This window comes from Pieris brassicae, chromosome 4, assembly GCF_905147105.1.
Source record: "Pieris brassicae chromosome 4, ilPieBrab1.1, whole genome shotgun sequence".
Taxonomy (NCBI): Eukaryota; Metazoa; Arthropoda; class Insecta; order Lepidoptera; family Pieridae; genus Pieris; species Pieris brassicae.
The window spans coordinates 15,319,484-15,343,304 of NC_059668.1; the positions used below are offsets into that span (position 1 = coordinate 15,319,484).

Consider the following 23,821-nt stretch of genomic DNA (forward strand, 5'->3'; position numbering starts at 1 on the left):
GGTCGTATGCCATAATATCTTCTGTATAAATCGCCTCTCTCAATTGAGTAAAGCTGCCGTTCGAAATTCGAATCCCTAATGTACGGAAAATGCCAATTCTTACAACCAAAAAGCGACGGCCTGGGTCATGCCCAAAAGGTGACTTATCGAATTGGCTATAAAGAAAAAACTATCAACAAAAACAATTTAATATGAAGTTTAATATTACTTGCTATTTCAGAATATTATTATGCCACATCAATGGCTCGAAGGAAACTTGCCGGTTGCAGCTAAATGCGATGTGTGTGACAAAACATGCGGTTCTGTGCTCAGGTTTGTATTGATAGATTTGAATTTATAGATTGAAATGACATTTTAAAACTAAAAACGTGTTTGTTATCATGGTTATATGAAAAAACGTCATCCAGGTTGTAGAAAATTAAGTTTCCAGACTGGGCAACGTTATTAAATCAACTTTCTTTTATAGAAAATGTTTCTCGTTCATGTTTTATTTTGTATAAGATCTGTGGGGAATGTTGACATTTTGTTTACGATAGTGTATTTACCTTGAGAGGATTCCAGTTGTTACAAACAAGGATTTATAAGAAAATTGGTTCTTTGCTTTATGTCAATACAATTCTCTTTAAAGTAAGGGAAGACCTTAGAAACTTGTCCAATACTTAATCAATTATTTGCCCACTATATTTATACAATTATTTACACCTGATTTCCATTTAATGCTTTATGTAAGAGACTTTGATGAGTCAACATACCAGATTTTTTTTACGGAAAGAATTTCTTGTTATATTCCCGTTTGCAAATAAATATTGGATAGAAGACACGTTACGTGAAATATGTTCACACAAAAATTACATTAAAAAGTGTGTTTTATAATCTGTAGCTCCTAAATGTGTTTCTAGTCTGTGGTCCATAAGTAAGTAATGTAATACAACCACAATAATGACCAAACTTGAGCCGCAGGAGGGATCTCTGCCTACTGAAGTCTAATGTCCTTGTATAAATAATCAGATAGTCTCCAGATTGTCCCCTCGAGACATTGAATATGCGTTACCTAACCAAATTTACCAGAATTAATTTATTATATACTATATTTTAACAATATAATTTTGGTATTTAAGTAGATAATAATGACAGGTTTTGATAGATCACTTTGGGACAGACTATTTATTCAGTTAAATATATATATAGTTATATATTAAACGACATAATACTGAATAGGTATTTAAAAAATGCTTCTGGATTTGAGCATCAGATTTCTCTATCGCTTTGTGATCATTTATTTTTCTTAATAGACAAGTAGGTGATCAGACTTCTGTGCCTGACACACGCTGTCGACTTCTGTTGTCTAAATCATGCCGATTTCCTCACGATATTTCCCTTCACTGTACGAGACAGTTATAAATGCGCGTATACACAAAAATCCATTGGTGCACAGCCGTGGTCCGGAAGCCGCACACTAAACCCTTTAGGTCAACAATACAGATAATAATAAGAATAGGTATAAAACTCATTTTTTTAAGGTTTAAAATTTCAACTGTTATATTAAAATTACAGTCTAAATAAAGGTAGGCAAATCGCGGTGCGGTATCCATGAATGTGGCCTCTATTTCAATCGAGCCTGAAGATTCAGCGATTCATTTTGTTCCGAGCACTGCATAAAATGAATATAGAATTTATTCATTCATTCAATATTGATAAAGCAGAATGTATTGATCTCAATACTTGGGTATAAAAATATTTTTCCATGTTCTATTATTATACGATGTTAGATTATTTATTTGTCGGAGAGTCGTTATAAATATTATTAGTTATATAGAAATAAGAGCATTATGTAAGGGCTAGTTGATCTAGTTCTTAGGGTAGGAAATTAAACACTCCCATAATGACTCGATTCAGTATAATTCACTTCACTAACTTTACTGTTTTGTATAACTTCAAACTTAAACAAGGAATTGCCTGTGCGCATATGTCACATCTCTTTTATAATCTATTCCCTACTTCGGAGAGAAGTTCGAGTAAATTCGTAAACAACCGAACGAGTAAAATGAGCAACTATTGCACATTCGCACTTGACGCAAGATTCATAAGAATATGTTTCATACAAAATGTTTACAATTTAATTAAATAAATATTAAAAGCTAACAATATCGGCCTAGTGGTTTCTGCGTGCGAGTCATGTCCATGGTCTATCGGCCTATGTGCGCATTCAATATTCGCTTGTACGATGAAAGAAAACATTGTCGGGAAACCAGTATGCTTTAGAGCCCTACATACGATTAAGAAAGAACACGAAACCAGTTATCCAGGCAACAGAAAAGTCCTAAAGACATCCTGTGTTCCTCGTTAGGCTTATAAACTATATCTCATATGAAAATCAAGTCCAGTGATGTTGAATGATGAAACCAATATCATACCAGTCTTTCTTATTCTTGTGCATGCAACAACCGAAATGTCACGAAATTGTGGAAACGTCTATTTTAAAAAGCACTAAGCTGAGAGTGACCATACTTTATGTAAAACCTAGTCCAACATTCAAATGTTCGAGCGACTTCATTAACATAGAATTCTTTTGAGAATCTGGAATAAAGGTTTAAAAGTCGCGTCACTGTTACCACATAATGCTGTGTCTTAAAAATTTACAATAATTGGGGTAAAATATTTGTATTAAATTCTTTCTCTGAAAAACGAAGTTCAATTTAAATAATTTCCTGATGAATTTGTTATGGGTTGGGACTACCCCCTCTCGTTGAAAAGAACACTATAACGCGTCTCGAACCAGAGCAGCTCTTGCAGCACCATAGCTAATGTCGTATGAAAATTCAATATTGAAATCGAAGCTTTGCTTATGAGAAACATTCGATAATGAAAAATATATCGAGCTATTTCGTTAGGTGGTAGCTGCATAGAAACAGTATCGAAATAGTATTAGAGTTGGTAAGTTACCCGATAGCAAAGTCGAACCGCAAGACACACATCACATTTCCAACAAAGATATATTAGTTAGGGGCAAACATGCATACAAACTTGGAACTTAGTTACTTAGTTCGGTCACCAAGTTTTGTAACTTTATCATTGAAAAGTCATTGTCACCCTAGGTTTGATTTAATGAGGCTTTCAAACTTAAATAAAATGATATCTAGGTACGATTTTGTCGGAGAATTATTTTCTGTACTTTATATCGAAACATGCTTAAAAGCGTTGATATTGTAATGTAAAAAATTTCAGATTAAAGTAATGATTGTTTTAATGGTTGTTGCTGCTATGCTTTTCTTTTACTCATATATACAGTATAAACATGGTCAGTTAACCCGTGGCGCGTTAGAGTGAAACGCTGATACTGGCCGTGTTAAAATTTTTTATTCAAAATAATTGTGAGATTTAAACAAATTGATGTACGCCTACGTTACTAATATTATAGTTTTCGAGTATAACAGTGGAATAGGCCATCTTAGTGGAAAGTGTCCACGGAAACAAAAAAAATAGATGCTGAGCAACATGCACTACAACACAAATGGAGATGGGTAGGGAACTTAGCCCGTTATACAGATGGAAGATCGTCATAAAGAGTACCCGAATGGACTGGTCCAAAAGGACAAAGAAATAAACGCAGACCAAAAGAGCGATGTGTCGAGGAGATTGAAAGGGTAGTTGGCAAAAATTGGATACTGACGGCGAAAGATAAAATAGGGGGCGGGAAAGTTGGAGGAGGCCTTCTCCCTTCTTTATAGTCATTCTTTTTGTATTATATATGTAAACTAGATTTGGGTAAAAAAGACTTATTATTATTATGTAGCTAAAATATATATGCTATTCAAAATTCTCATATAAGCATCTAGTTCTTATTTCCTTATTCTCGAAGTATTTATTATTTAATTCGGAATAACGTCGCCTTACCAAGAGAACTATCCAGTACGTGCTTCCTCCTCACGTCCCACACTCGTTAACTATCTTATGTGTGTCAAAGTATTCGTAAAACGCTTTATCATACTGTAACGTGGAAATTCGCAGGGGGTTAAGAATGTAAATGATACTTTAATTCTGATTGGTCAAAGAAAACTCGTGTAGCGCGTTTGTACTTGAAGTTGACATTCTCGTGCATGCTCAATGCGATTTCCAAACTATTTTCTCTGCCTTTACAAATGATATGCTATACAAACTAACACAACAGCTAAGGTGATAGTTTTGTAACTTAAATACCGTAACAGGGGATATGAAACGTCGTTTTTCCGCATTTCCTCTGAGAACGTATAAAATATCTATCGTTTCGAAGACAGTATTAAGCACACGCAACCCCTTTGTTAACGGGGCCTGTTACCACAAAATACGTCCTGCCGCTAGAGACTGCAAATAATCTTTATTTATGCCATCTCAAATAGCCGTTTGGTACAAATAAACTGAGTTCGTGCTAGGATACTAATAATTCCCCGAAAAACTTTATCAACGTAGAATGCAAGCTGTAACTAGCTTGTTGACACAAACAACGTTGGGTACATTAATGTTAAAGCACCATAAAGCCGTTGTTATAAAACGTTTAAATTTATTCTGATTGCGCTCCAACATACGATACTAGTTCGTCTCATGCGGAGCACAGACTGACAAATTAAACTCGGGCATGCTTCTGATCAACGCATGACACACGCTGAACGCATTACATACATATCATGAACGTTATTCGAGAAACGAATAAAAGCACAACGCAGATGTATATTTTATTAGTATCATTGTACTAGTTAGTTTATTCTTAAAGTCGAACCTATTACAAACGAACTAAATGCAACAGAAATTATTAATCTCGTACATATATCATTGTATCACAATTCTAATGATTTCCTATATTTTTTTGTAATAAATAAGAAAGCTCGTCTGATGTTAAATATTATCTCTCTATTAAATGCTCACTCTGCCAAAAAACTCGCAAGTGCGTTGCCGACCTTTATGACTTTATAATCGTTAAATCAGCTTCACGTTTTCTTATTTATGCTACTCGTATTATTTTATTATCTGAAATATAATCATTATAATACAAAAAAACACGAAAAATTACATTAACATTTGTCACACCCAACTTACGTACGAATGGAATTAATTAGATATATGGGTCCGCCCAGATGCTATGTAAATCAGCTTAGGAATGTGTGAGCGTTGAGTGCTGTTTGCTGTCAGGTGCAAATATATTCCACGACAGTCGACACCCAAGAGAAAATTCCACGTGTAATATAAAATGTATTGTGTATTAGACACGAAACATCATAAAGGAAATTTTGTCCCCATTTCGCGTTTCAAAATGCTGAAAATTTTACGACAGTAAATATCACAATGATGCATATTTCAGTACAGCAATACGTTTATCTTAATAATGTAGTATATTTCAACAGATTTGGCCCTTCGCGACTTTTGCCCGTTCTCAGACCTCAAGAGAGTGCTCGCTGGATAGATTGCGGTGATGAGATACCTCTCATCGCCGAAACGGAAACCTATTTTGAGAATAAAGACAAATCGTACTATAAAAATGATATCGATAAATTTTATGACTGCTATAACCGTTGTAAGAGCAGTGTTGGCCTAGTGGCTTCAGCGTGCGCCTCTCATCCCTGAGGTCTTAGGTTCGATCCCCGGCTGTGCACCAATGGATTTTCTTTCTATGTGCGCATTTAACATTAGCTCGAACGGTGAAGGAAAACATCGTGAGGAAACCTGCTTGCCTTAGACCCAAAAAGTTGACGGCGTGCTTTAGGCACAGGAGGCTGATCAGCTACTTGCCTATTCGATTAAAAAATGATCATGAAACAGATACAGAAATTTGAGGCCCAGACCTTAAAAGTTTGTATCGCCATTGATTCTTTTTTTTATAACCGTTGTATCAAATCAAATATTTTTCTATAGCAGCCTACGAACTTTTTAGCCCTGATTAGTATTTAACACAGTAGATATATAATACTGTATTTAATACTTATAGGCTACAAGACTTCCGTTGCATCTGGTGCCGAAAATGCGTCCACGCGAACTGCCGACCCAGCTGGCGTGCTTACTGCTCCTTAGGACCCGCTAAAGCATCAGTAGTCCCACCAACTAGACTCCACTCTGTGGGACCTGATGATGGGTGGCTTCCAGATAGACCCCCAAACGCCTCGCCTCTCATCGTGTTTGTTAATTCTAGATCTGGTAAGTAATATATTTCTTTTATTTGGACATGTATGGCTTTTCTAATTTTATTGTCTGTTGTTAAAATAGCTTTGACACATTAATAAAAACACTTTTTGAACGGATTAAAGCTATGTATTACGCACGCTGAAAAGCACGCGTAATGCCGGAAAAAAAGTTTTAGAATTATGTAAATAATTATAAGTTTTTAATAATAATACATAGCTTTAATCCGTTCAAAAAGTGTTTTTCTCATTTTATTTAGGTGACAAGGTTTTTAGTTAATTTGAATATGTGACACTGCATATTTAGCTGGTAGTGGGCGTACTAAAAACCTAACAATGGCCATGTCAAAGGATATTTTACAAATAGTATCCGAATAAGCAGCATATTTTAAAGCAGATATTTTTATGTTAAAATAGTTACAAATATATGTGTTTTTATATATAGAATTAAAACAAAGTTCACTTAAATACTATTTAACATTTCAGGTGACAATCAAGGCGTGAAGTTCCTTCGTCGTTTCAAGCAATTGTTGAACCCAGCGCAGGTGTTTGAGTTGAGTGGCGCTGGGCCGCGTCTCGGTCTGAGGCTTTTCAGACACTTTGCACCGCTCCGAGTGCTCGTCTGCAGTGGGGACGGATCTGTTGGTTGGGTCCTGCAGGAAATCGATAAACTTGACATGCATGTAGGTATCATGATTCTTCTTTTAAGAGATATATTGGATTCTTTTTCTATAGTTTTTACAGATATTGTTTTTAACTTTCATATTAGGTTTAAACCAAGTGTGTATAACATTTATTGCTAAATGCTAGGTATTTTTGTATATTTAGTAAATGTATAAATACCCTTATTAAACTGTAAACAGCGACAGGTTCAAACTGCTGTTTTGCCACTGGGCACGGGCAACGATCTCGCCCGAGTACTGGGCTGGGGATCCTCTTGTGATGATGCAGCTAACCTGCAACAGTTGCTCGAACGGTACGAGAGGGCTTCCACCAAGATGCTAGACAGGTGAGACAGGATTCTACTCAAAAATAATTATCAAAGAATACTTTGACTAACTACTTTACATAACATAATAATTACCTGCATGGAATCGTATAAGTACCAATTATTAAGCTACTCGAAGATCTTTAGTTCGATTGCCGACAAAACAATAATTGCTTTGGTACTGGATACAAAGCTGATCAACTTGAACGATAATTCATAAATGCGGAAATGTGTATTTTAAAAGGCTTAATAAGGACTAGCATTGCTAAATAAATAAGAGTAATAATAGCTTTTATGGATTGTAAAGTCTGGGAATTCTTATTAAAAATTTCTTTGTTACAGGTGGTCAATAATGTCATTTGAACGTGCTCTAACAGCGCCTCCTCCGCCACCTGTTCCGCCTGACTTGCTTGATGAGAGCGCACTACTGAATAACTTGCAAGAGATTGTTCAGGTACTTTCGTATCTAAAACACTTTATTAATTTATACATTTACGTACTATACTTTTATAATTTTACTATTGTTTTCGCCACCAATAAGATGTGTATCTGCGCTATGGTTCACACCGTTCTAAGTTGCACCCATATGTTAATTTAATTTTTTTCTTCCCTTACTACAACATTAAATATTTCATACAATAATTCCTTTTCTAGCCTGACGATTATTATTAAAACACCAGCATTTTTGAAAATAACAACATTGAAATTAACTTTACTAAACTAGTATGTTATACGTAGGTAACACTGAAAATGAAAAACGGCTTAATGTAGAAAGTTGCCAATACTTTTATTTATTTATTAATTTATACTTTGTTACCATAATATACATAATTATACAAACAAAAAGTAAGTAGGTTCAATAAGTTATGAGGCAACAGGCGGCTTTATTGCTAACAAGTGATTTCTTCCAGGCAATCCTATTATTGTAATACTTTTATTGTTTTACGAAGTAATCTCCATGAGCAAGCCCACAACGAAAGTTATAATAAATCATTGACCGTAAATATTCTCGCGTTAGGTTTATTTTCTCGTGATAGATATACCGCCAATTCACAAAAACAAATGAATGCAATATACTACATTAGGTTACCAAAGTTCTAAAATTGAAATTCAAAGAAGTTTTCATTTGCAATGTTTTTTTTTTTTTTTTATATAAAATAGGGGGCAAACGGGCAGGAGGCTCACCTGATGTTAAGTGATACCGCCGCCCATGGACACTCTCAATGCCAGAGGGCTCGCGAGTGCGTTGCCGGCCTTTTATGTTTGTAACTGCCCAGTTCTAAACATTTTTAGGGTTACCCACGTATTTCTATGTATTGAAATAATTTCAGGCGGGTGAGGCAGGTGAAATAAATAGTGAAGCCCGTGCAGCATTACGGGAAGGGTGCGTGCGTTTAGCGAGCGTGGGCGAACGGGCCGGGGGCGGAGCGGCACGAGCTGCACATCGCTTGCGACGGGCGCTGTCTTTGCTGCTACATGCGCGAGCACACATAGCGCACGATCACGCTAAATGCGAGTAAGTAAACGTACAAAGTACTTGGAACGAAGGGGCATAAAATTTTTAGGTCTTCAGATTAGGGCTCTAGGTATTAGGGCCTCAGTTTTTTATACAGAAATGTTTCATGATAAAAAAAATTTTAATCGAATAGGCAAGTAGGTGATCAGCCTTCTGTGCCTGACACACGCCATCGACTTTTTGAGTCTAATGCAAGCCGGTTTCCTCACAATTTTTCCTTCACCGTTACCGAGCTAATGTTAAATGCGCACATAGAAACAAAATCCATTGGTGCACAGCCGGGGATCGAACCTACGACCTCAGGGATGAGAGTCGCAGGCTGAAGCCACTAGGCTAACACTGCTCATAATGAATGAAGAGAAGAGAATAAAGAAATGAAGAGGCATACCTAAAAAAATATCGATGAAGTGAAAGTGAGCAAGAGATTTTCTTGCCAGTTTATTTCAATCTACGCTACGCTATTGCAAATGCTCACTTTCGGCATTTTCTATGTATATATTTAATGTATGTATTTAATCTCAATAATATTATTGTATACGACAGTATACGGTTGATAATATACAATTATTGTGTATCATTACTATATAGTGTTACTATGATTGGATATATTGTGTATATATTTATTATTGGAAACCTAATCTTAATAATCTAAAATTACAGGTCTTGGGAGGCATTAGAATCAACAAGTGAAAGTGAGCCCGAAACACAACTCGTTGCCGAAAAGGGCAGTATTGAAAAGACTGAAAAGGTAAAATATTATTTATTATATTACTAAGTTGTTTTTAATATACGCGTAACAAATGCATGTACAATGTATTGATCATCACCCCGGCTTGAAGGACCAAATTGCGAATCGATTCATACTTTGTTTAAAAATATGTCTGAGAAAAGTCACTAATTGACCTCATTTTAATTGTGTGTTTCATTATTGGTCCATGCAATAACTTGTTTGGCTAAATCCTTCATCTCGCATAACCATATTTAGGAGCAACTGAATTGGGCGGCGCGAGGCTGTGCACTGGCAGGACGCGCGGACAGCGTAAGGCGGGCTCTGCGATCACTTGTGCGCACACTTACGTTGCTTTACCCACCGGTAAGATAAATGTGATAAAATTAATATATATTATTTCCATATTTTTTATGTTATAGGTAGGTAGTATATGTTAGGGAGATGTATATCAAAAATAATAAAATAAAAAATAAATGAGAAGTATATAAAAATATATATATTGGGTCTTCTTAATATTGCTCTTATGAACATTTTTTGAACTTAAATTTGTTTCATATATTTAAATCAGTCGTTGTATTGTAGGAAGCAAACACGGGGGAACATAACGCTAAAGAGGTAGAGCCAGCTAACACGGGCGAGAATGAAATGTCAGCTCTACCGGTACCCAAAGCTTTTGCTGATAGCCGACGGTCATCTGCTGCAAGTGCTATCTCTGCCGCTTCTATGCAACCTGAAAAGTAAAGCTTTATTTAATACCAGCCTTAAATTTCAAGTGTTACCACGTCTTTTAAAAAGGATTGATCATGGATAAAGAGTGTTTTTTTAATTTCAGCATTCCAGATGTAGACGAAGACATAGCTAAGTTAATTAGTACTAACCCAACAGAACAAGCTAACTTGGAGGTAGAGAAACGAGACAGGAGTAAAGCCAGTTCCGCTTTACCCCAAGACCGCCTTTCGCTTTCAAATTTATCCTCCTGTGATACTAACTCCTGCAGGAATCTTCTTAGACCTGACGGGGAACGAGCGAGTACCACTTACAATAGCAGTAGTTTAACTATACCTAACCTAGTCGTGTCAGATGATAGTGATAAGAGATCGTTAATACAGGGAGAAACTTATGAATCGGACCAATTGACTATAATAGACATCGACAAACCGTATACGGATGAAGTCCATTTTCACGATTTGTGCGAAAGAGCGGCGTCAGCTAGCGGCGACTGCACCCCAGAGAGAAAACTTTCTAGCGTAGACTTAGAGATTGATGCGACGAGCTCAGAAGGGTCCAACATTAGCGATGATTTTAGCTTAATCTCGGAAATTATTGATACAAAACCTGAAGAACTAGAGGAAGGAGGTGGGATGGGACACATTGATTCCCCTGAAATATCAGAAACGACATACATGAACTCGGAAACTATACATGGAGAATCTATTATGGATGATATTAGCTCGATGCTAGGGCAAGATGTTCTTCTAGCCATGATGGGCAAAAACGGAGACAACGAAACATACACAGACGACACGACATTATTTACTTCTGATACGGTGTCAGACATTCCTTTTGATAGTCGTAATCCCAGTATAGAGAAAACAAACGAACCTAAAAACAGGTACATATCGAAAATAAAGAAACCTATAGATGCAGACGTAGAAAAATTTGGTTTTGAAAATAGGGTATTTTACCTTGAAAATGCGACTAAAGCTGAAGAACAAGTCAAATATTGTAGCTTAGCACATTTTGAAGAAGGAAGCGATATAGCGAGAAAATCATTTAGAAAACACATGCGTAAAAGTGTAAAAAAACGTGTTGAAGACAGCGGTGTGAAACATTTGCTTCCCAGATCAACAACAGAGGAGGTGCTCAAAACCGAAGAGACATCTCGTCAAGGTTCGCCAAAACCCCATACGTTACTTGGCTTGGAAGAGAAAAGGTTAGTGGAACACGAGCAAACGCCAATGTTTCCCCAAGTCAGTGTTGTAGTAGAACCTCCATCGCCTTCACATAGTGATGATAAGAAAAGTATTAAGAGTTCAAGTAGAATGGCTTCAGTTTTGAGTGACATATTCGATCACGGCACAGACACGTTGAGTGTACACTCGCCAGAGCCAAGTATATCTACTGCAAGAGAACGTCGTCAATCAGATAATCCACGACTTCTTGGCTCTGACTCGGAGTATGGACAATTTTTAAGTTGTTCACCGGCGGCTACGAGACGAATATCATGCGGAAGTCTTTTTAAACCTGGTGAGACAGACAAGTAAGTTTTCATATTTTTTTTACATATAAATAAGAAAAGTAATATTTGAATAAGAAAAAATTCAAGATTTATATAATGTGTGAATTAAAAAACTTTTGTTTTTTGGGAAGCAGACTATCAACATCCGTATCGTCGATTTGGGGGGAAGGCGGTTCATTTGGAGGTTGTCAAACAAAGTCTGAAGCTAGTGACAAAGCTAAAAAACTGCCAATAATCAATCCCTTAGTTCAACTGCCTGCTTGGCCCCATGTCACCCAAGGGTTTATAAGCCAATGTCTCCTTGCAAATGCTGATGCTCTTTGTGCAGCTGTAAGCCCGTTAATGGACCCTGATGAAACACTTCTAGAAGGCTTCTACGAAAGAGCTGTGATGAATAATTACTTTGGGATTGGGATTGATGCTAAAATTACTCTGGATTTTCATAATAAAAGAGAAGAACACCCAGAGAAGTGCAGGTCAAGAGCCAGAAATTATATGTGGTATGGTGTTCTGGGATCTAAAGAATGGGTCAACAGGACATATAGGTAAGTTATTGAAAACTGACGGCATAAAGTGAAATATATATTTTTCACTATTCGTATATATTATTCCAAACAGAGCACTTGCTTTTTAAGAAGGTAAAGCAAAGATGGAAGTCTATAATCAAAGATTTCTTTATATTTTACAGACATTTAGGTCAACGAGTCCAACTTGAATGCGACGGCCAGAGAATTCCACTACCAGAACTTCAGGGCATCGTTGTACTAAATATACCATCGTTCATGGGTGGAACCAACTTTTGGGGCGGTACAAGGGGCGATGACCTATTTTTGGCGCCATCTTTTGATGATAGAGTTCTGGAAGTATGATATGATTTACTACTTTTAATTATTTCTAATAAATTATTTTTTTGCTATTTTGTTAGCGGTTTTCCTACATAAAATATAATCGTATTGGTTTGGCAGTTCGTTAAAAGTGAATATAATCACGATGAAATATTATCAAGTTAAATAATAAATAACTCATCAATTACATATAACATTTTGTATTTTACGAAATAAAAAATATTAACGGTAGTTACACTTACTACACCTTTATCTCCTTCTCTGGCCTGCCATAGACGAAAATAAAGTTGTAAGCCATAGAGACATATTGACCGACCCAGGGGTAAGACGGTCAATATATTGCAATATATTGAGATCTCGTCAATATTTATTTATATGTAAATGGCATAAAATCTAGATTTTTAGATCAATTATTTTAATTATTGACTGTAGGTATGTGCGTGTTGATTTGGATTAGCACTCAGAGTAAGATGTTGGATCACTGTTTTTACAAAATAAACCTAAGTACGTTAAGTATTTTTGTGTATTTATGCTTATTAAAAAAAATTAAGTACATAACTGATTACGAAAATTTATTGTTTTAATGAACTTACCTTTATATAGCATTATTATCAGTAAAGCTTACATCCCTTAATATTAGTATTAGTTGCAAAAGAAATTTTAAGTTCCATTTTTTTAAGTGGTCTAATCAAATTTTACGAAACATGTCTACTGCAAAGAATGATCTTCTGACTTACCAGTACCAGTAGATTCAGTATACATTGGATCGCGATACTTATTGACCGCCTATCCCAGCAATTATAACCTGACCTTATATGGACTCTTATAAATATTCATATTACATATTCATTAACTTTCTACATAATTAAATAACACACTAAACAAATGGCATTCAAAAACTTAATCTTAATTTATAAATTTCCCTTAGGTAATAAATGTTATATATTGTACCTTAGGTAGTAGCAGTATTCGGTTCAGCGCAAATGGCAGCATCACGTCTCATAAACCTGCAGAAGCATCGGATAGCCCAATGCCGGGCGGTCCAAATTAATATCTTGGGAGATGAATGTGTCCCCGTGCAGGTGGACGGCGAAGCTTGGCTCCAGCCACCGGGATGTGTAAGGATTATACACAAGAATAGAGCTCAGATGTTATGCCGTTCTAGGGCCCTGGAGACTAGTTTAAGGTAAATTTTATATACGTATCAACTCTTAGCAAAATTCTTCAATAGTAACGGCGCGTAATGTAAGAGTTTTGTGGGGAGAAAAGTGTGAAAAAACATATTAACACCTCTTTAGTCAAGTGTGATCTAGAGTAAAAATAGAAAATTTACTGTTGCTTACTTACGTGTATACGTTGCCAACTTCTTAAAATTAATTAAAACTACGCTGCCTTATACGAGATAAAAAGGGGGGTCAGCGCGGAAATACTGAAGGAGGGTGAAAAATTAGAGAAGAGAGTGCAATTCGTAGATCTCCCACACCCGGCAAAACAAATGAAACTTAATTACAAGATGCTCACAAATCCGGAAGAAATCGAAAGACACGGCGGCACACAAATCTATACGGACGGCAGCAAAACAAGTATGGGAGTGGGCGCCGCTTGGACGGAATGGAAAGATGGTATGGAACTAAATAGCAAGAAGATGAAGATGGCGCCCCACTGCACAGTGTTTCAAGCCGAATTGACGGCACTACGATACGCGACTAGCCACATAAATAAAAATAAGCGTGACGCTAAAATATACAGTGACTCTAGGTCAGCACTAGATGCTATTGTGAGTGGACGATCTCTCGATCCCCAGGTAGCCGAGATCCGCCGGAGCCTGGAAGAGTGCCGCAAAAGAGGAACTCATGTAAGCCTCTTCTGGGTAAAGGCGCACGTTGGTACGCCAGGGAACGAGAGGGCGGACACATTAGCAAAAGAAGCGGCGGAAAAACTCAGATCAAAACCAGAATACGCCGCCTGCCCCCTGTCATATATAAAACATCTAATAAGGCAGAGGACTCCAGAGATATGGAACGAGCGCTACCTGGGGGGTGTAACAGCTGGAACAACAAAATTATTTATCGGCAATGTAAGCGTATAAATTAATAAAAGAGAAGCGTTTCACTCCCCAGGTGGCGCAAATTCTTACAGGGCACGGAGCCTTTGCATATTACCTATAGGTTTAAAATTAGGACAAGCCCAACATGTGCCTGCAGTGATGAGGAGCAAACAGTGGAACATGTGCTTTTACACTGCTCTATATTCGCATCGTCCAGGCACGACCTGGAGCAACAAATGCAGATGACTGTAGACCGTGGCGGCCTACAGGATATGTTAATAAAGCACAGACCGTCCCTGGAACGGTTCTGCGAAAAAATTATTAAATATTTAAAGGAGGCAAACAAAACCGAAAGAGCGGGTCTCGCGAGGAATTGCGGCTCGCCCATGAATATTGTAAATAAAAATATTACCAATGCAGCCGGGGCGTATTTCGCGACGCCTGCCATTCGCGAACTAGTAGAATTAATTAAATGTATATTGTTTTTATTTTTGGAAAAAATGTGGTATAAAAAGTCCCTGGATAATATGGCAGGGGAGTAGAGGGTTTATCTATTTAAAAAAAAACTTCTTAAAATACTCGTTTAAAAAAATGTTTTAAGGTCCAAACAAATATGAAACTTGTCTAAACCGACATTTGGTAAAATGCACTCTAAGCCTGTAATCGCCCATAACGCTTTAAACATTTCACAATGAAGTCGTATTTCTTTTTTTATATACATGGAAAAACTATTTTAATATTCCTTGTACATCATACATTCTTAATTAATTTATTTTGAATGGTCATGTGATATAATTTATCTATCGCGTCTATTTTAGAGCATGGGACGAAAAGCAACAACAGAAGTCCCAAGTTGGTGGATCAGCGCGTGCTTTGCCACCGTCGGAAGCCGCTCACCTGCTAAGCCTACTAGATGATATCAACACTATCGTCAAGCATGTATGTGAATATTACTGTATATAATATGAGGCACACTCATTTTATTGATTTTTTACGTACCTATATAGTACCTAGTACTATATAGGTACTAACCATAAATACTGAAACATATTTATATAACTATTTTTTTTCTGTTGCAAATAACATTTCGATTAGTGCCCACTAACTAACTAGTTGACTAATCGGGAAGCTTTATTAGAGCTTCGAGCATAAAAACTGTCATTTCGTTTGTTAAAATGTTGCTCAATTGTAAAAAAATCTCATCCGTAAACAATTTTTTTCTGTGACCTCCCTCGGCGTACTGATTCAGTAATTGTTTCGATTTTACCACCCTTTTTATATCTTTTGTTTTAAATTATCAGTTAAGAAATAACCAGTACGTCTCTTATAGGCTACAAGTCCTAAGTCATCTTAAATATACGCGACATGGTTCTAGGTGCTATCTTCATCTCCCGAAGTAAAATATTTTGCTTTCGGACAGGATTTCTTCGAATTCTTTCCCTTACTGCTTTGAACACCTTTTTCGTACGAATACTACGTGGACGGCCAGATCTTTTTCTGCAACAAACAGAGGAGGTCTCGTTGTACCTATTAATAGCCCGGTACACAAATATTTTTATACCAAGCGTATGGAGTGTTTTAAAAATGGCATTTGGATCCGTACCTACATTGCGTAATGCAATTACAGCGATTCGGTTCTCTTTAGCACCCCACTCCATTTTAATATAGCAAAATATTGTACAATGTATTGGCGTCAAAATGAGAAAACTGAATAAACAATCATATAAAATTGAAATTAGTGGGCAGATGTTCGTACTTCTCGTTTTAGTATTTGACACAACATATAGTATTTGCAACACCATTCAATGTTGCAAATACTGCTTAAGAAATATTGCCAAAAAAAAATTAATGAAAGGAAAGTCCTGTAATCTGTGTTCCCAAAATTATAAAGAATTGCCCATAATGTAATTTAATATTACATTATATTTATTTAGTTTTTTATATGTTCATTACCATGTACCCAAAGACATAATAAGTTCGACTTTTAATTATTTTTTTCTTTGCCAACATTGATATATTGGTATAAGATACAAGATTTAATATAGAACTAATAGGCATAGACGAAGAGAAACACATATTATATTTGTACATCGTTCATAAATTATAAAATGTAAAGAATTTTTTTAATTATTTTTATTTGTGAATCTGTAATATATATCATACTATATATACAATCTTTTTCTTAAAAGGGTCCTCCAATTCCTATTGTAATATATATAACCTTAAAACGAATGACCTCATTTTTCAGGTGAAGTTAGCATGTATCAGCGAAAGTGGGTCTGGTAGGATATCAAATGCTCTGTCAACAGCCAGACGTGTGGCAGCACAAGCTGACGCTTTACAGGATGCAGATGGCAGATTACTTCCCGCTCCACAGCTAAGAAGATTGCTTGCGGCACTGGTGAGCTGATTATACTATTTGATTTTAAAATATAGTGAATTTCAAACTGACAGTTGTGCTTCTTGTTTATGAAGTACATCGGCTATTTGTTATAATACAAGTTACATTAAAAATAATGTGATTCAAAAGTTATCGACATTAATTTATTCTAGAATTTGACAGACACAAAATGTAATTTCAAATTTAAATTGTGCTATCGCGATTTTATATAGGTTAATATACTATCTAAGTAGTAAATATAAACCTTTAAAACTTCGAGCGCAGTTATAATTTATATCACTACTAACAATGTTTTATAAAAAAAAGGTATCCATGGTAACAAATACGGTACTACGAGTATCTAAGGTTTACGTTCTATAATAAGACCGCTCTTAATTCTATACCTTCGGGTTTGGTGTTCTTGTGAACGAAAGGTGTGACTAAAACTGATGGCATACAACAATTTTTGTAAAATAGTAAGATAAAGATGGTGCATTGTATTGTATCCGTGTGGTTGAAGTAAAGGCTTTGAACAATGGCGCCTCGAGCGGAGGTCTGTCGGTGCACCTACAACAACCTCTCTTGGCGTCATTGGACAGTGGCCAATAACTACAAACACGAAGATAAGAAGACTAAATATAAAATCATCTAAGTAAAAGCTCCTTATTCGCGCTTTCTTTCTTTGCGTTTTCACTTTCAACTTCTATATTCGTGGCAAAAGATTTATTTATTCGCGGATGTAATCAGTACACACATAATATGAATGTTATGGAATACTGGAAGAAATTTGACATAGCAAAATGCATCAGTATTTATGTTACTGCTAAGCTACTGTTAAGCATTGGAAGAACTGAAGCCACACACGTTGAAGTCATGCTGGAAAAAGCTGTGGCCTGCTCTGACTGTGGAAAATGACGAGGAACCTGTGCAAATTCAAACTTTGACTGCAAATATAGCCGAAATTGCAAATGGAATAGGATGAGATCGGTTCGAACCTATAGAATCAAGTGACATTCAGGAATTGCTTGAATCGCAAGATGAAGATTTGATTGAAAAGTTTATCCAAGTTGATTGAAATCGACTTGGATAAAATGTTAAATTCACCGCAAATTGAAGAGGCTTCAACAAGCACTGGAAACGAGACATTTAATTTGAAACATCTTAGTTAAGGCTTAAGAATTGCAAATGAGCTTTATGATTTCTTTATGAAAATTGATCCGTCCATCGAACGAAGTCTTTTTTTCAGAGGCAAATTGCCAATGCCTCTACTGAATTGATATTCACTGATGTCTGAATTATGAATTGACTGATGTCTGAATTATGCAATTGAAACTGATATTCAGCAGCTTTTAAAATCTGCCAAGCAAGAAAAAAATACAAAATTCCGTAAACCATTGCCTGAGCCTGAAGATAATAATTTATTAATGAAGTAATTTCTTTTTTATTTTGTCACGTAGGTACGTTCCCTTCTAGAACATATACTCCACGAATAAAGAGCTTTTACTGTATACGGGTGTACTTTTAAGAGCTCTAAGGTTAAGATTCAGAGTCGAAACTAACGAAAACTATGACTCATATTTTAAAACGTTTTTGACATATGGGAGGACATAGCGCTACTCGTACAACTTTACTCTAAATTACTGAAAAGAACGACGCTTACAAAATGTCAACGCTCCAATTAGGAAACAGATCATAGAGTTCACAATAAATTACACTTTAAGTATCGAATTTTTGAAGTGAAACTTCTTTATCGGCGTTGTAAAAAAAATTGCCATCACATTTTCGTTTACGTGTCACATTATTCCGTTACGTACTAAGTAGGAATGAGGTAAAATGAAATAATTGTATTATTTGTATTCATTTCTATGATTTAGCCTTTGTTAAACTTTATCTTATTTAACCAATTTCTGTAAAGTTGCATATAGTAGATCATTTTTCGAAAAATAACGTCATAAAGAAGTTTCACTTCTTACGTGTGTACTAGTACACGCCGACGTTTTTATATATATTTATTATATTCAATTTAATTAAAAAAGACGAATGCCTCATTTAAAACAATATCATATGAATGATTAGTTTTGTCTAAGTTTTTAAACAAAACCTATTTAAGTTTTAAATTAAAAATATTTGAAAAAAGTGTACGTAAACAGTTGTTGATACTGAAGAGAATATATTTTTTTATATACATAATAAAAATCCTTGTAATATGAAAAGTTAAATAACTAATAATAACACTAATAAAAAACAATTTCGTTTCTTAACTCTATATACCATATAAACGGGAATCTATTACATTTACATAACTTAATGTCGCAGTCCCTGACCACGATTGCTAAAATAAATTATCAATTGACGTTTACATCCAATAAAACGTGTTAACGTTAAACGTGTTCAGTATTTATTAACTATGTAAATAATTCCAGATTGAAAGCTGCCATGAGCTGCTGGATAGTGGGGCGGTAGGCAGTGCGGCTTGTGGTTTGCGCGCGCAACTTGCACGGTGCGTCACCAAGGATGGATTCGTGTATATCAACGCTGAAGAGGTATACTCGTCTCTACTATTTATGAATTTAGTATAGCCAACTGTAAAGTAAATGTTCAGATTTTTTTGAATATCTGACTAAATATATAAGAATAAATCGATAGTTGATATGTTATACATCCATGTTTACTCAATAGAATAATGCTATATGCTATATAGCTATAATACACTGACAATTAATTAGAATTATATTTCTCGAATACATACACCTACCCACTCCAGTCACCAGAAGTCAAACGCTTCACACGAAAGCTATCCTTAGAAGGTATACACTTTGTATAACCCGTCATTTATTTTCACACGTTTAGATGAATATTATAAAAAAAATTGTATATTACAAATCAGTTTTTGTGAAATTTTACGCCATGCCATGGCTTATTATCGAACATATTTTATCTTCTATGTAAATTTCAAAATAAGATTACAATAATGACTATGTAAACTGTCATTTCCTCAGACCTTTTCTACCATTTTGCGTTATCCAACCTTCTGCCCTGCCATAACCTCACTTTCATCACCTAGGCCCCGAAGAAAAGCAGCCGCTGGCTGAGAAGTCGCCGAAGCGTGTCCGAAGGTGGCACAGCGCCAGCGCAGACTGCCCAAGTCAGGTCGTGGGGCATCAAAGAAGTCCAAGCCTGGCTAGAGACCTTAGAGCTAAGCGAATACTCTGAAGCTTTCGCGAAACATGACATCACTGGGCGGGAACTCTTGTCCCTGGCCCGCCGTGACCTACGCGATCTGGGAGTGACGAAAGTGGGACACGTCAAGAGGATTCTTCAAGCTGTCAAAGAACTACAGTGACGTAGACGTGGTCGTTCTGAGGAGAACGACCACAAATAAAATATTACAAGTAGGTATTCACAGATAATGACGGCCAGTATCTATTTGTGAGTTGCAAAAATGTATAAGCGAATACTGCGAATATAGGAAAGTACACTTTACTGAATTAAAACGTGTTTAGGTATGTCGTTATAATTCAGAAAGAAGTATTTTCTATCGAAAAGGGCTTTAAACATATTACTTGGTCCTAAGCCAGAACTTGACTATCTTGAATATCACTTACTGGAAGATGATTGCGGTAGAAGTTTAATACGTCATTATCAATAGTGATTACTAATCTCCTTTTCCGCGATCTATTTATATCTTTTTGAAACGTCGTTTTTATTCTTCGATCCTAAAACGTTGTGAATTTACTCTTAAATTAATAAAAAGCTCAAGGAATTATTTTTAGGTTAAGGTCTTAGTGTGGATCCCAATCGCGTTTCCCCCTTAGACGTATGTATGACCAAAGTATAGTATATGGCCTAGTGATTGTTTCGACACATCCATTTTAATGGCAAATTTAATCAAAAAAATATAGAAATTTGGAAAAAATAGATTTGACTTAACCTATTTTGACCGAGTTTTCATAAGTCACATACCACATACTGATATAATCAAGCACACTTTCTAATATAAGTATACTTCAAAATGTAAGTTTAACATAAGGTTAAAAAGGAACCTACAAAACAATTTCATTCGTCGTAGCAGGGATAATACTGTTCCTCGGTAGTTGTATAGAATGGACTCTTGTTTCGATTTTTATAATTATGAATATATTAATATATAATAATTATAATTTGATATTACAATGAAACCCAATTACGAAATATTCATTTCAATTTCTTGTATATTGGATATGAAAACAAAAGGCGTGACCCCACCCGTCTAATGTGTATATTATGTCGCAGCCAACTAACTTAATTTAGCTGTTCAGTTAACAGCCTGGCCCTTTTAACTAAACGGCGCCGTTTAACTAACGGCCTGAAAGATATTGAGCCGTAGCGTTTGTTACAACATTGAATAAACTGGATGGCTAATGCTTAGGCCATTCCTACCATACAGTCATTATTTGGCATAAATAAAAAAAGATGAAACATGACATTAAAAATATTTGTTTTAAATTTAATTTTAAAATTAAGTCAAATTCACATTATTATTGTCATAACACTCTTCAATTTTACTTGTTAGTTTTCATGAAACTTTGGAAAACACCATCAAAGTTTAGGTTTGCCGACGCTATATTGACAGTTAGAAGAGTTTCGTTTCGAGTTTGAGAGTGGCAGAAAGCGGAATTAAATTTAAATGAACAATCAACAGGCTAGGCAAGTAATGAAACGTCATCGATCCAAGTCATTTGTCTAGCTGTTTTATCAAATGGCTGAATATCATTCAGGCCGCTTGGTTGTTAATTGATTGGCTAATTAAGCTAGTTGGCTGCGACATATACACGTGTTCGTGTGAGTTAATAACATTTGCATAAAAATATACATTTTCTCCAGGACCCCGAAACATAGGATATACAACAACGTATCGCGTTTTGTGAATTTTAACGACATCTCTTTGTTAAACTTATATTTTGAAGCCTAAAGAATTTCTTAGCCAAAGTTAGTTAAACTTTAATATAATAAAATTGCCATATTAACTAATTAAATATAAGTATATTAACCCCAAACCGAATTCATCTACCAACTAATTTAATAGCCTGTCACCCAGGGGTGCATAACAGTATATTGTTAATAAACGTACTATAAGCCGCAATTAGTTAAAGAATGTGTCTTTTAGTACGATTATGAAACATATATCTATTTTTAACCATATTGAATATCTATATCCACCATTTGTTTATATACTGTATTGTATAACTCAATTTGCAATCTTATATGCTTTAACATATAAAACTATGCTTTTCTCTCGTTACATTGCCTTATATTCTTTAGAAACATCGAAAGCTTACCTCTTTTTCGTAAATCCAACGAAATTAACAGGCTTCCGAATTTTCTTTGCAAACATTCTTATAGTTTGTAAGTTTTATTCGTAATCTTGTACATTGTTATACGATTTGAGGTGTAAAAATCTGTCAGATATTGAATTTTCTTAATAAGAGGGAACAGACAGGCGAATTTATTAGTAAAATCTTACCGAGTATATGAAATATTTGCTAAATGTCTACACATATTTGTCATATAAATACTTCAATAAAATTCCTAGCTGTTATAAAAGCTAAATCATTCTATAAAAACTATTTTCAAACAGATAATGTTAGTTTCTGACAGGTCGAGCGCATAGATTTTGATTTGAATACAATTCGAAGAGTGACTTCGAGTTTGACACATATTTATTTCTATCTATATATGATTGCGTTAACCGTTCGACCTCTTATAAGCAGCGTTACTACAATTTAAAAACAAACACTAAATCCCTTTTTCATAAAAAATACGTCCAATTACTTCACAATTTTATCTGAAGTATTTATTGTATCTTCATTACAACTTAACACAAATTAACAGAAAGAAACGATAGAGTACTTTAGTTAAAAAAGTGCATTGAGACTCATTTGTTTTTTTATGAATAAGTTTTATTTACTTTTTACGAATGAGGTTCGTATCCAATGCCACGTGATATGGCGAAAATTATCTTTCCCTTTGTCTTCTAATAAATGTTAAATTAATATGTTCCAAATATTAAAGTTCCATTGTTGTATTCCCGCTTATTAAATTAAACTAAAAATAGATATTTATAAAGTATATTAAGTATTGCCAGATATATTGGTGACATTATAAAAACCGGTTATTAGTATAGAGTATAGACATTTGTGCATCAAAGTTACAAGATTCATTCATTCAAACTGTACGAAAACTATTGCGTTTATAGCCTGTAGCAGTATTTTCCTCTTTGGTGGAAAATTAGATCATGTAAAAAATTATCGGATCTCCCATTTACATGCAAGTGGTTTGCAATATATTAAACATTAAAGTTTTCAAATATTTCATGGATTTTGTATACATATCTTTTTTTGTATTTTATACGCGAGTTTTCAGTCGTAACTTGTAAACCAAGAGAACTACCTACGCATTTTCTTCACTTATACAGAATAATTAGGCTATTTTAACGCTCCTGTAGTTCCACATTGAGTAGCTGTTTCGCTTTAACATAGACATAAATGCAATTCAAACACTTTGACACAGATATCATATAGTAATAGTACTCTGACTTTCATTTGACTTATAATGAACAATCCAATAGAATATTGTTAAATTTTTGTATCATTAGGGTTAGTACACTAGGCGCAATAGTATATTCAATTTTATTGGTCCGTAGATAGTTTACTGTAGGTGTCTTAATCTTGATTCTAAATGATACAAGCAATCTCATTACTTTTGTCCTGAGGGAGAAACTAATGTGAAATATCGTTTAACATAAAATGTGATCTCTCGTTTGTAGTTCTAACGTGGTTGCGCTGGACGTTTCCCTTTTTGCCTAATGGTATATTAGACATTTTTTAGTTTTCTAGATAGATACATTAATCTAGGAAAAAGTCCATCGCGATCGCACCCTAAAGGAATCTG

General features: G+C 35.2%; 1 protein-coding gene and 1 long non-coding RNA gene across 2 annotated transcripts in view; one reads left to right on the plus strand and one right to left on the minus strand.

The window, feature by feature from the left end:
* LOC123708368 (diacylglycerol kinase eta) overlaps positions 1 to 20,430 on the plus strand; it is an 86,032-nt gene extending 65,602 nt beyond the window's left edge. The window contains exons 6-22 of the mRNA XM_045659043.1: positions 221 to 312; positions 5,957 to 6,162; positions 6,633 to 6,829; positions 7,010 to 7,155; positions 7,477 to 7,588; positions 8,466 to 8,650; positions 9,311 to 9,398; positions 9,636 to 9,743; positions 9,963 to 10,117; positions 10,213 to 11,640; positions 11,754 to 12,164; positions 12,308 to 12,482; positions 13,421 to 13,650; positions 15,330 to 15,450; positions 16,760 to 16,912; positions 19,315 to 19,434; positions 19,956 to 20,430. Of these exons, the coding sequence (XP_045514999.1) occupies positions 221 to 312; positions 5,957 to 6,162; positions 6,633 to 6,829; positions 7,010 to 7,155; positions 7,477 to 7,588; positions 8,466 to 8,650; positions 9,311 to 9,398; positions 9,636 to 9,743; positions 9,963 to 10,117; positions 10,213 to 11,640; positions 11,754 to 12,164; positions 12,308 to 12,482; positions 13,421 to 13,650; positions 15,330 to 15,450; positions 16,760 to 16,912; positions 19,315 to 19,434; positions 19,956 to 20,234 (4,206 nt within the window). The 3' untranslated portion in view covers positions 20,235 to 20,430. The remainder of the gene's footprint in view (positions 1 to 220; positions 313 to 5,956; positions 6,163 to 6,632; positions 6,830 to 7,009; positions 7,156 to 7,476; positions 7,589 to 8,465; positions 8,651 to 9,310; positions 9,399 to 9,635; positions 9,744 to 9,962; positions 10,118 to 10,212; positions 11,641 to 11,753; positions 12,165 to 12,307; positions 12,483 to 13,420; positions 13,651 to 15,329; positions 15,451 to 16,759; positions 16,913 to 19,314; positions 19,435 to 19,955) is intronic.
* LOC123708375 lies at positions 20,054 to 22,484 on the minus strand. The gene is made up of 4 exons (XR_006753600.1): positions 22,395 to 22,484; positions 22,210 to 22,329; positions 20,497 to 20,607; positions 20,054 to 20,171 (listed from the first exon to the last, which is right to left on the minus strand). It is a non-coding gene; the product is annotated as an uncharacterized LOC123708375 (long non-coding RNA).
* Positions 22,485 to 23,821: the final 1,337 nt, after the last annotated feature.